The sequence below is a fragment of the Zingiber officinale genome, chromosome 5A (genome assembly GCF_018446385.1).
Source record: "Zingiber officinale cultivar Zhangliang chromosome 5A, Zo_v1.1, whole genome shotgun sequence".
Classification (NCBI taxonomy): Eukaryota; Viridiplantae; Streptophyta; class Magnoliopsida; order Zingiberales; family Zingiberaceae; genus Zingiber; species Zingiber officinale.
The window spans coordinates 131,313,788-131,326,386 of NC_055994.1; the positions used below are offsets into that span (position 1 = coordinate 131,313,788).

Genomic DNA, 12,599 nt, shown 5'->3' on the forward strand with positions numbered 1-12,599 from the left:
ATTCTTATAATCCAAACATTAACAATAATAATCAATTATTCTCATTCCCATTTCTCACTCCTATTCCCCTAAACCAAACGTCCCTTAAGATTTCTAAAATTATAAGTTAATTATATATTAATTAAAAATAAAGGAGTTGAGGCATAAATTGAGCTGAGCCGTCGACTTCGGTCCCTCCGCCTCACACGACTCCGCTAGGAAGATTAGAGGTTCTCACGTTGTAAGTAAGACCATCGCTCTTCTTCTTCTCCTTCTCCTTCGCACAATCTCCGTTTTTTGTTCGATCTTCGTTCTCATGTCGAGTCTGGAGGATTTCCATTTTTAATATGGCGAAAGCTTCGCCGATCCATAGATAGGTCAACCAAATAACTCCGATCTCGAATCGAATGATTCCTCTTTTTTTCTTGTTTCTTTTTTTTTTAATATTTTTTCCCTTTTTGGGAGAGACAGTTCATGGGCGTATGATGGTTCATCCGAGATCTACGATCCTGATCCCACTCGGCCGATCCGGATCAGGATCGGCCGATTTTTTCCTAGTAGTTACTTCCTTGTGTTTGTGTCCTCACATACACTTTATCAGCGAAGATCATGAAATTTGACATTAACTTATATATTGTTTGACAGGGAAAAAATGGAGAAGAATGCTCGTTTCTCAGTTCATTCAGATTCTTCTTTTGCGCTTCGGGGTATGCTTTTTATAAGCTAGATGAACTTGTAGCCTTGTAGGTATAAGTGGCTTATGATTTTGTCATGTTGGATTGGTCATTCTTTTTCTTTTGAACTCTTGATTATTCAATGCATGCTTATGCTATTATTGTTCTTTTGCCTATTAAGTCCAGTGGGTGTACATGAGAAGTATCTTTCAGATTTTCTTCTCAGTGTAATATAAATATTGTATTCTAGTGTTCTTGAAGAAAAAAAAAATCGGAGTCTATATATTTAGATAATTAGCTTACTCTTAGCCAAATAGGAAGTGATCATCGATGGTTAACATTCAATTCCTATTTCTTCATGCTGCAAAACACACCTTGAGCATTTTATAAATTTCCAAATAAAGGTTGATGGCGTTTATACAAACAATCATATTCTTAGTACTTTTGGTTTCCATCATTTTAAAAGAGATGCTATACGAATCCTTGGATTGCGCAATTATGTCAAGAATGAAAAAAAGAAGCTTGAAAATAGAATAAAGTTTAAAACTTTTAATTACAAGGAAAACTTCTAACTATACGAGATCTAGTATCTACTAGGTACTAAGTTTGTGACTATCAAACTGCATAAAATTCCTTATCTGTTTAGTTAGAAAGAAAATCATTACTTATAGTGTGAATATAGCCTTTGTATTAAACGATGCCCCATGGCTAGATTTCTTCAAATATATGTTACTCATTATTTGATTAACACTGCAACTTTGAGAATGTATTCTTGTTTTTATCACTTTTATGGGTTTCTGAAAAATTATTTCTCTTTGTTTTATAACTTAAAATATGTATTTATGTTCAATAATTGAACACCCACTACATGCTTTTGTCAGTTTTAATAGTTTTTTAAGGGAAAAAGTAAGAGTAGAGTAAATTCACAATTGATTATTGAACACTGTAAAGAAGGATGAGTTTTTTGAAATGTTCTTGTTTACCCAGTTAGAGCGGAGAGGAGAGGACAAAAGGAGGGGATTTGATCTCCTACCATTTATTTACCCAAGCAGAGAGGGCAGAGTAGATGCAGGTTGATTAGATCAAAATACTCCAACTAAGGAGTATTATTAGATTAAGATCTTTTAAAATAAATAGGTATGTTTGTCTTTTCGCCCACTTTTGGGAAGATGAGCCCGACTTCCTTTTTGGACACTGCAGAAGCAGAAGCCCACTCTGCTCCTGCTGCTGCCAAAAGAGTGGAAATAAGTAGCAGTAAAAATCATCGCAGTTCCACCTCCTCTCCTTAGAAGTTAATGTATGTTGATGGACTATTGAAATTGAGTTAAATTTGTGGTTTCTCAAAATTGTCTTTCACTGTTACAATCACCAGCCAACTCTGCTTCTTTTGCTGCCAAAAGAGTGGAAATAAATAGCAGTAAAAATCATCACAGTTCAACCTCCTCTCCTTAGAAGTTAATGTATGTTGATGGACTATTGAAATTGAGGTAACTATGTGGTTTCTCGAAGTTGTCTTTCACTGTTACAATCACCAGTGATCATCAGCAAGGTAGTTTAACTTTGCAATTCCTTCCCATTATTTTTCTTTTTATTTGCTACAGTGGTAATGAGAATAGAGTGTTTATGTTAAAAAAAACGTTTTTATATTGGCATAATTGTTTTGATTTTTAAATCTTTTTAACTTATATTCTTATTTTCGTGATAATGAAAACCCAGAGATGGGTTAAAATGCTATTTGAAATTTCCATTTTTCTAGATTGTGAGTATGGATGTATGGCATATTATGGAACTAGTTTCTCTTCATCAATTTCTTCCTTGGTTTGTGATAGACCATAACAAGCTTTTGATCTCAAAAATTTCTTCTAGGATTTTAGGAAATGACTAGGAATTTCAGTATGTCTAGTTACATGAAATGGAGAGAGCTTTTTTGCTCCTCGTGTACAATTATATTTATTAAGTGATACAGGCCTAATTCCTTATGGCTGTAATTATTTTAACTATATTTACTTAAATATTAAATTTTGCGTGTTGGGTTTATATTCTATCTTATTAATGTTTGTTTGAAATTTTAGTGGCTTATTTATTTCTCTCTACTTTATCCTCTTGAAATATGTATCAGGGTCCTTTATACCGACAATTTACATGATTTGCATCAGGGCACTTTGATGGCGTTGGCTTTATGTGCCAATATCTCTTTTAGGATGCATACCTTATCTTTGGTGTGGTTATGATGAGGTTTTTCAAAAATATGCAGGTTTTCTCAGTGGTACTTCAGGATACCCAAAGATGGAGAATCTTCACCAAAAGCTACCTGATCGCTGCCAAAGTTTATCAAAGTTCCACCATGGCTCTAGTTTTATGGTGGAGCCTCAGCCAACTATCTCTACCTATGGACGACGATCTATACATGTGACTCGCACCTTATCTGAAGCCACAAGAGGGGTTGCCTCGAACCGTCCCTTGTCCCCTCATCTCCCACTCAAGAAGCCCCAGCTGCGTGCCACATTTTCAATATCGCACAGGATATTTGGAGCTTCTCTGACATCAGCTATTTTGTTGATCCCGATAGCATGGAAGTTCAGTCTTCTACTTGACGTATAAAACACAAGTTGTCATAACTTTTGCTGTCGGCACAAGCTCGGTTACCACCTTAGAAACGGTGGAACGTGAACCGGTTTTATGTCATGTTTTGTTTGAATAATTCCCCAAATAAAGGACCAGCCGAGGAGTAAGTTCTGACTGCATCTATCATTCCTTTTGGAGTCTATGATTTACTTATTTTTCTTCCAGACGTTGCAGTGTCAATTGACTGTTTTTCTGATGACATTCCACTTAACTTCTGCCTGTAGAAAAGGCTGGAGGTTTTCAGACTAATTCTTATGCTTAAACTGTTAACAGTTGATTGCACTTCTCTTTAATGTATTTGTTCATGAGATGCCCTTTTATCCAAATGAAGTTAGGAAATAAATATATACTGATCCTGAAGTTTGGAGATATTCTCAAGCATTAACTCTGAAACAATGTTCATGTTTGTGATTGTTGTTCAGCTGTTAAAAAAACAAAATTAATAAAAAGAGTAATAATTATATATCAATTGAGAGAGAATTTATAAATATGCAAATACTTGAAATTTGATACATCATATCGAATGTGGATGATCAACTGTAGAAGATATTTATGATTTGAGTTTTATTAACGATATTTAATATTATTTTTTCGATATTGTGGATGATCAACTGTAGAAGATATTTATAACATCTCTAGGTAACTATTATAATGGGTTTTAAAAAAAAAATGAATATTCATTAAATGGGAGACCCATGGAAACATCTTTATTTCCTCACAATTTTCGCTAAAACTACCGAGAGGCGGCATAAGCACCGCCGCCATGGAGACATTTAAATCAATCTTTATTTTCTCTCGGGCAAAATAAGAATTCAAAGTTTAAACTCACAGGGAAACCTAATTCCCTTTGCAGTTCTATGCTGAATTTTATGCCATCAAAATCATGGCAAAATGATAATAAACTATACTGTCAACAGATAATATTGCACCTCAAACATAAATAAGAAACAAAATCATGATCCCATTGTGGTTTTGAAAATAATATATTTCTGTTTAACTCACGGCCTATTCATTGTAATGAAATGATAGTAATCTTCTTCACCATAGAGTTTCCTGAAACACATACAAAAATTGTCAAAATTCCAAGTACACACATCCATGTTATAATGCTTTTATATATATACACACACACACATACCACCACGTATACAAACCATAAATCGTATGATTCTAACTATGATATAAAATATACTACCCCAACTTGAGCAATACAGTTAGATCAAACGGTTGTAAAATATAATATTTTTCAGTTGTCAACTTGTCAGTAGCTGAGTACATATGTTGCATAAGATCTTAGGCACAATGTACATGTGGTGATGTCACCTAGGCAAATAACTAAAACCTGAAAATTGAAAGCACACATATGAACATTTAAGTAAATAGGCAGCAGATCCCTCGATATGCCATCTCTCCAAGAAGCGTTTAATGACTTGCATACCCAACCCTGCTGCGGTTCATGTTTCTGTGCTTTCATTTTATAATGGCTCCAGAACGTGTCAATTTGGAATGAACAAATTACTTTTATGGTTGAAAAGGTTGTTGAATTGCACCATGACTAATCTATGTACCCTCTCCAGTTACAAGGTTGATTTCCTACCTTCATTGTTTCAATCGTATCAAAAGCTTAAATAGCATTGGTTTATTTTGACATTCTTGTATATAACTTCGAGGCCAAAGTTAGGTCATATTGCCGGAAGTTTCTCATTCAGCCACAAAATTACAAATAAAATTAGTCTTAATCCAATGAAAAAGACTAGACATCTTGGACCTGTCGGTCATGTTTCTGGATTTACTTGGATTGCATAATTTGTGTTTATACTTTATAGCCCAAAACCAAAGCTTTGCTTATTTAATGGGGAATTCTTCACATTATTTTGGAATCACGCTCAATGTTGAGCTTCAATATGGGTCCAAATAGCTGTAAATTAGGCAAGAAAACAGGATTTTAAGCATGAAAATCGTGACAAAGCAATTTTTTTATAAAGATCAACATGTCAGCCTTCATCCAACGAAAAGCTAAAATGACACTAGGTATCTGTAATGTTTTTGCAATGTATATGAGTTGACTGGGTTATACCGCTTGAAGCATTGATCAGTCCCCTGGAGATATTATAAAGACATGATCGAGCAAAAAGCTATATAAATATAATGATGGGTGGATTTGTGTGATCCTTTTGATACACTCTAATGAAAATTATCAATATCTGGCCTAAATGGCAAATTGTGGCCAACTCTTATATAATAATGAATCCTAGAGGATGAGCCTTGGCAGAGAAATAAAGATTCTCATCTAAGACTTGGTGACTAAGGTGTGTGTTATGGTAATAAGCCTCTTCTCAGAGAGGAAAAGTTGCATGCACTAGAACGCAAATTGGCAAGATCAAGAACCTTGTTTTAACATATTACTTTTGAGTGGTTCCATCAGATGAAATGACCAGAATTCATAATAAAATGTTGGGAAAGGGTCTAAAATAATTATCATGAACAAATTCTATAGGGATCATCTATCATAATTTAACTTTAATGGATTCTAAATACTAATTCACACAGCTACTATATTTTGAGACAAAAATAACCGGCAGAGTGAAACTTACGCCAAGTCCTTGTAAGTGTCAGATTTGTTCACAGCCTTTCCTTCAGCGAGTTCTAGGCAAGAATGGTGTATTATCATTTCTTTCACAGTATACTTTGTACTTTTGATGTCATTGTCCCACAAAATGCACTGTGATTCATTTGAGTTAAGTAAAACTTAGACTATATAGGATAGGGAAAGATTGACTAGAAATTGAAGAAGTTAAGATCATGACAACCTTTCTCACATACTCTTTCTTCACCGTGTCCCATGGCAATTTTCCTTTAGCAGAGAAGATTGAAGCATTCCAAAGTGCCCCTCTAGCAATCATAACAGATGAGGCTCCTGAAACATACTTGATCATTAAAAAGAATATTCAGCCATTTTAATTTACGATGGATTGTTAGTAGTACCATTTAGAATCATGTGAAACATTAACTTGACATTCTTAATCAAGTGTGTAGCTACACTTTCATTTATGCAAGTATTCAATAGTTTTCATAGAAACAAATGCTAAGAAGCAAGCACTTGCAAACATTTCATGGTTAAACTTAGTAGAAAATCAAACAGAAGTAACTTGTGACTTTGAAGAAAATAGTATAAAATAAGCATAAAAGTATAAAATTTAATTTTTAAGTGAAAATACGAACTGGAGAGTAGAAAACTTTTAATGACAAGACAACATTGTATCACGAGATAGTCCAAGAAAGTTAGAAATGGATTTTTTTTCAGATAAAAGTAAAAATGTGGGATAAAACAGTTTGATTGTATCTTAGTGCCAAATTCAGTGTCTCAAAACCTATAGGGATTAGTTCATATTCGACTAACTAGCATGCTGTTGATTGTAAGCAATATTTTCTTTCACATATAGACTCTTTCCTTTTTTTTTTCCCTTCCTACCAAAAAATTAGGTCATTAGCGGAGATGAAAAAACTAATTGATAATATAATTAAACCAGCTGGCCCTGCTGGTTGAAGTGGTTAGCTTATAGTATTTGGCAGAAGATGCAGATTAAGAGTAAACTTTTTATACATTATTTTTTAAATATATTTTGCAGTTTTGACACTTGAATCTTTTCCCCTTTTCATATTCTGCATTTTGTTGGAGAAGAGAGATGAGTTTTTCTGTTGTTAGCTTAGATGTGAGTTTGGATGAAGAGAATAATAATAATAGTAATGTTGTTATTATTACAACTACTACCTGTAGCATCTTTCATTCGTTCAAAATCTTCATACTCGAAAGCATCACCATTAGCTATAACAGGAATAGATAATGACGCTACTATGTCTGCAATCTCATTCCACTTTGCAGGATCCCTTGGTCTATCTTTGACTTTTCTGCAATAAATAAAAAAAAATAAATCTATGATAAATTTATGAATACATTTAAATTAAGAAACAAGTAGACATGGTTTGTTGTAAAATTATATGTACAAAAAACAACCTGATACAACTTTCTTTTACTTTACTATGTTGTTTTGTTGGTGCCTTATAGTTTTGATCTCTACATGAAATCGGTAAAGTGTTGGTCATAGTGGAATAACAATATAGGAGATTTTGTTGCATCCCCTACAAAAGGAATGTATGAACTCCAATACTATTATCGTACTCAGTCCAGCATGTATCTTTTAAACCATAAAAAAGACCACAAGTGCTGTTATGCATCACAAGGGTCAATTTGGTATAATATGTGTGGATTGGGCAAGGTTTAGACAATATCATTTCTACTCTAGCGCAGCAGCACAGTACAGACCAGAATGCAACTGCTTATTACAGCATAATTAATGAAGAGGGCTTTAATACCTTCCATGGACAGCTAGAGCTGATACGCCAGTCTTTTCAATCCGTCGTGCCAATTCTACAGTTTCTTGAGAAGAGTCAAGAAGGCGAATCTTACAAGTTATGGTTGTATCCAAGTTCCTTCTTAAGGTGGTCAAAATCTGCATGATGAAGAAAGTATCAACATCAATTGAATAGAACACTAACCATGTCGTTAAACTGCAATAACTGCTAAAAAATTAAGACTAGCAGTACATCATGAATAAGTTCTGGTTTAGAGAGCAGTGCAGCACCCATTCCTCCACTGAGGGAGAAAGACTTAGGGCAGCCCATATTAATATCTAACGCTGCTACATCTTTGCACCTGAAAACTAAATAACAACATTAGCAATAAACTTACATGAAGACAACTTTCATAAAATACAATCCTATAGCCAAGTGAATGTATCCTAACTACACAATCACTGTTCAATGCTTACACTATTTGAGCAGCAGAGAGAGCCCTGATAGCATCAGCGGTTCCCATCTGAAATACAACCCTGTTCCTCTCAGCACAGCACGTTCTAAATACAACCTCTTTAGTTCCTTTCACAACAAAATCAATAGTACCAAGTATCTCTGGATAATACAAACTAGATATCAAGGACTAGAAATTTACTTTCTAGAATGTTGATAAGATATAACAGTTCAACATGTACATGTGAGTATATGTATACATATAAAGCTGTCCATATGTGTTAGCAATTATCATATCAACAGAAGAAGGAAATAGAAAGTGAAACATTAATGTTACACAATATTTTTTAAATAAAAAAGAAGCCATTCACTACTATAAAAAATCGAGGACCAGTCGGTAATGATAAATTTAATACCTAGTACATTAAAATCCTACAATTTAATTTAATAATGAAAATTAATCCATGTGATTTGGGGTTTAATCCAGGGGTGGGGGATAAGTGTTTATTAAAGTATGACATGAGGGAAATTGTGTGCAATTTGAACTGAAGCCCTATTCATATTAGAGACAAACCGGCCATATGAATGAATTGGTGGTTCAGCTGAACTGAACCTAAATGTTTGATTAATTAGAAACTTGGGTTTTGATTTGAGTTAATTACTAAATCTATCATGAATTATTCAAGTTTTAGCAAATCGTTCATATACTTTCATATTCGTCACATCTATCATAGACTACTAAAATCATTAGTGTATACATCATCATTAGAGGATGCCAACTAGCTTAGTTGGTAAGGACATTTGTTGCCAAAGTTTGGGTTTGAAACCAACCTTCATTCAAATGTGAATGTGTGTGGGCTCTCTTAGCTAGTTTTTTTTCTCTAAAATACATATATCATCCATTATCTTTCCATCCTTTTGCTACTAAATTGATGACACTTAAGTGCACCAATTCATTCAATTTATCCACATTTGTATGTCAACTTGTTTATTAAAAAACATTTCAAAAGTATTTCTAATAAATAACAAATTTTTAATAAGCATTATCTCTTCCCCTAACCTGTCACCAAAACCTTAACCCTTTTCTTTCAAATTCCAGAAAAAGAAATTTAAATACTAGTAACAAATTTATCAAGGATTTAGACAAAAGCACCAGTAGAGAGATGTAAAAAAGGATAAAAGCCTTTGAACCAAAAAGAGGATGAAACCCTGTAGATAAATTGATATCAAGGAAAAGAAATGACTCTAAGTCATCACAAGCCTAACAAATATGGATCCAAACCACATGTAAACAAGATTGTCAAAATTTCAAAAATATGAATTCACATTTAAAATTGCAGCTATTAGGCACTTATCCAGTGGCTAAGCTTAGTACCATTTAGGCGTCGTTCGCATTTGACTAATCTGTGATCTATTATCTCCTCCCCATAAGTTATATCAGCACCATATTCAGCAGCAAGTAACCTAAATGGTAGAGTGCCCTGCAAGAAGAGAATTTAACTTAAATTATAACAAGTAACAAAATTTCCATATCCATAATTTCTATGAGAAGAATAAGAACTGCATAAACAGCAAAAGAAAAAACGGATTCAATAAACATTTGCAACTGTAGCATGATTAGAAAGCTATTTCTTTAACTGTTCAAACTAACAATCAGGTCTTATGATGAAAACTGTCACTGCAGCCTAAACAGTAAATGAAACAAAAGATCTCCATTTTTACTTATAACTCTTATTAATATTTCTATCTTCCAATTGATTTATACATTTTCAACAAGAAGGATATCTAGATTATCATTAACAGTATAAAGATCAGAAATTAAAACTGGTATAGAACATTTGTGTCCCTTGATCTGAATGGGATATTTTATATGTTATTGAATGATTAGTTATACTTCATTGTTCAGAGTATTTGTAATTAGAAATAGCAAGTATACCACTAGTATAGCAAAAGAGAATGTTAAGATAAATGTGCAGAATTCCTACAAAATACAACCATAGATACTACAGACCCAATAGATGATACAATAGCATAAAATAGGTTAAGATGATTTGAGCATGTTCAAGAAAGATGAATACACATGAGAGTTACATGGAGACTTATAAAAACTTGAATATTTAAGGTAATTAAGCAAAAGAATTGAATGGGTAATATAGCATCTCGTATAGTTAAAATACATAGAAGTCCAACTGACCAAAATAGAGCCAATCTCAGCTTCTTGTTGTTGACAGTAATAGTCTCAATTGTGATGATGAGGAAGTAGTAAATAAAATATACTAACACAAATTTTGTTGAAGAGGATGCGTCTTGTTCTACAAAAATATGGAAATTCAAGGATATCTAACTGCATAAGCTATGCAAGCAAAGAATGAAAATCACAAGGATTTGTTATGCACGTACAATTGAGTAATTATTAGGAAATTCTAACAAGATCCCAAATTAACGAAATTCCTATTTCATTGGTTTCCTTATCCGCATCCAACTGACGGCAAAATTTGCAAGTGCAGACTCTAACTGAAAGAGAGAGAGAGAGAGAGAGAGAAAACAAGGTTGTTCTTAATACTATCTAGTGCTTAACTAAAACCATCTTGAAGAGAGAAAAAGTTAATGAAATCACAAATTGATCTATACTATATAGTTCAGTGAGGGACAATTTTATATCTATACTGACATGACAAGAATCTAATTTCCTAGTCCTCGAGAAATCATGGCTACGTAATTTCCAATCAAAAAAAGTTGAGATGCACCATCTTCTCCTATTAGTCCAATGACATCTCTTGCGTATCTAACGCAGCTTCGAGATTGCTACACTTAAATACAAATAATTAAACTAACCAAGAACGATGATTTATGGAACTAGGGATCTGCACGCTTTAGACATTAATTCCACTATGCTTTTAAACCCTAAATTCTTCCAGAATTGAGTGCCTGGCGGCTTCCGTCTCTGAGAAGATCTCGATCTCAATCAAAAAGAATCACGAATAAGTACAACTAAGATGAAAACCCGTAGCGTCCAAGTACACAAATCAAAACGAGTCGAATAGGATGCCATAGCTAAGAAACAAAAGGAAGAGGAGGAGTGCATGAGGGCGAGCGACTGACCACTCGGACCATGGGGGCAAGAACCAGCTTGTTATGGTAATCCATAACCGCCGGCGCTACGCGTCGTCTGCTTTCCGGTTGGTGATTTTTATGCTTGGCGCAGTGGTATCCGACGCCGACGCCGACGCCACGTTCTGCGTTGAGGGCGAAAGAGAACGGGCGAAGAAAACGGGTTGCGAGTCCGCCGGGTTCATTTTGTTTTTTTTTTTAAAATAAATTTTGTTTTAAATTTCGTAAATATCCTGTCACAAAATATAATTTTACAAAACTACTTCCCATCATTAATAATAAAAAAATAATAATCTCAATTATTTTTATTGGATGACAAACTGAATGCCCTCCGCGGACACTCATTATAAATAAAAAAAATGATAATCCCAGTTAGTTTCATTGACTATTCCTTGGGTGACCGATCTGGTCCCACGAAAATTTTCACCGACCATCAGGGTAAATCGAGAAGCGCGCGCAGCGGGGAGCTCAAGAGCCCAGCATCCCTTGATTGCGACCTCTCATTTGAAGGAAAAATTCTTGCAAATACGTCATAGCTAGGGATCAAACCGCGGGTGCCTAGGTGACAACCTGGATGTCCTACCATGATACCATAGCCCCGGGGACAAATGGACATTTTAATGTCTATTTTATAAGAAAAAAATGATAATCCCAATTAGCCAGGAAAAATTCTTGCAACTATACCATCGCTCGGGATCGAATTACGGGTGCCTCGGTGATAACTTAGATATCCTACCACGACACCATAGTTCCGGAGACAAATGGGCATTATAATGTCTATTTAATAAGAAAAAAAAATGATAATCCCAAATAGCTTTATTGACTATCCCTGAGATGACCGGCACGGCCCCACAGAAGTTTTCCAAGGGCACCAGGGTAAATCAGGAAGTGCACGCAATGGTTAACCCAAAAGTTTAGCATCCTTTGGTTGCACCCCTCATTTAGAGGAAAATTTTCTACAAATACATCATAGTTGGGGTCCGAACCTCAGGTGCCTAGGTGACAACCTGAATGTCCTACCGTGACATTATAATGTCTATTTAATAAGAAAAATAATAATAATTTCAGTTAGCCTCATTGACTATCCATGGGATGATCAGCCCGGTCCCATGGAAGTCTAATGATCCTGTCCGACTTGTCGAACCAAAGGACGCTGGGCACGTGGCGCTTTCCTGGTCGACGACGCAGGCCTCCGAAGCTCCGGCGATCCTGCACAGAAGTCGGGCCGGGAAGGGGTTCCCGGCGGCGACCCTCCGACGCTCAAGTCAGGCAAAGCTCAGTAGAGAGAAAAGGGCTCCAAAACTAGTAGTGTGCACGTACCTCCGGCGAAGTCAGAGGTTCTTTATATAGAGTGATGAGAGAACTGATGCACGTCCACCGAGGTGTATACGTGTCTGCAGCCCA

At 35.0% G+C, this 12,599-nt stretch overlaps 2 protein-coding genes across 3 annotated transcripts; one reads left to right on the plus strand and one right to left on the minus strand.

The window, feature by feature from the left end:
• Positions 1-231: 231 nt before the first annotated feature.
• Positions 232-3,571, plus strand: LOC121981828 (succinate dehydrogenase subunit 3-2, mitochondrial-like). The gene is made up of 3 exons (XM_042534576.1): positions 232-356; positions 625-686; positions 2,908-3,571. Exons 2-3 carry the CDS (start codon positions 632-634, stop codon positions 3,252-3,254), a joined length of 402 nt encoding a protein of 133 aa, XP_042390510.1. The 5' UTR covers positions 232-356; positions 625-631; the 3' UTR covers positions 3,255-3,571.
• Positions 3,572-4,046: 475 nt separating this feature from the next.
• Positions 4,047-11,377, minus strand: LOC121981829 (tRNA-dihydrouridine(20) synthase [NAD(P)+]-like). 2 transcript variants are annotated; one of them, XM_042534578.1, is made up of 9 exons: positions 11,187-11,377; positions 9,460-9,565; positions 8,108-8,246; positions 7,884-7,992; positions 7,653-7,789; positions 7,051-7,187; positions 6,089-6,195; positions 5,873-6,000; positions 4,047-4,331 (listed from the first exon to the last, which is right to left on the minus strand). In XM_042534578.1, exons 1-9 carry the CDS (start codon positions 11,229-11,231, stop codon positions 4,277-4,279), a joined length of 963 nt encoding a protein of 320 aa, XP_042390512.1. In that variant the 5' UTR covers positions 11,232-11,377; the 3' UTR covers positions 4,047-4,276. The 2 variants fall into 2 exon arrangements, with proteins under 2 accessions (XP_042390512.1, XP_042390513.1); XM_042534579.1 differs by lacking the exon at positions 4,047-4,331 and adding an exon at positions 4,400-5,196.
• Positions 11,378-12,599: the final 1,222 nt, after the last annotated feature.

Bases quoted from the DNA above. Each gene is read 5' to 3' on its own strand.
- LOC121981829 (XM_042534578.1), bottom strand. From the start codon at position 11,231: ATGGATTACCATAACAAGCTGGTTCTTGCCCCCATGGTCCGAGTG. The intron at 9,566-11,186 runs GTCAGTCGCTCG...CTCTTCTTGCAG, and splicing joins TTGCCCCCATGGTCCGAGTG to GGCACTCTACCATTTAGGTT. The intron at 8,247-9,459 runs GTACTAAGCTTA...TGTATTATCCAG, and splicing joins ATGCGAACGACGCCTAAATG to AGATACTTGGTACTATTGAT.
- LOC121981828 (XM_042534576.1), top strand. From the start codon at position 632: ATGGAGAAGAATGCTCGTTTCTCAGTTCATTCAGATTCTTCTTTTGCG. The intron at 687-2,907 runs GTATGCTTTTTA...AAAAATATGCAG, and splicing joins TTCTTCTTTTGCGCTTCGGG to GTTTTCTCAGTGGTACTTCA.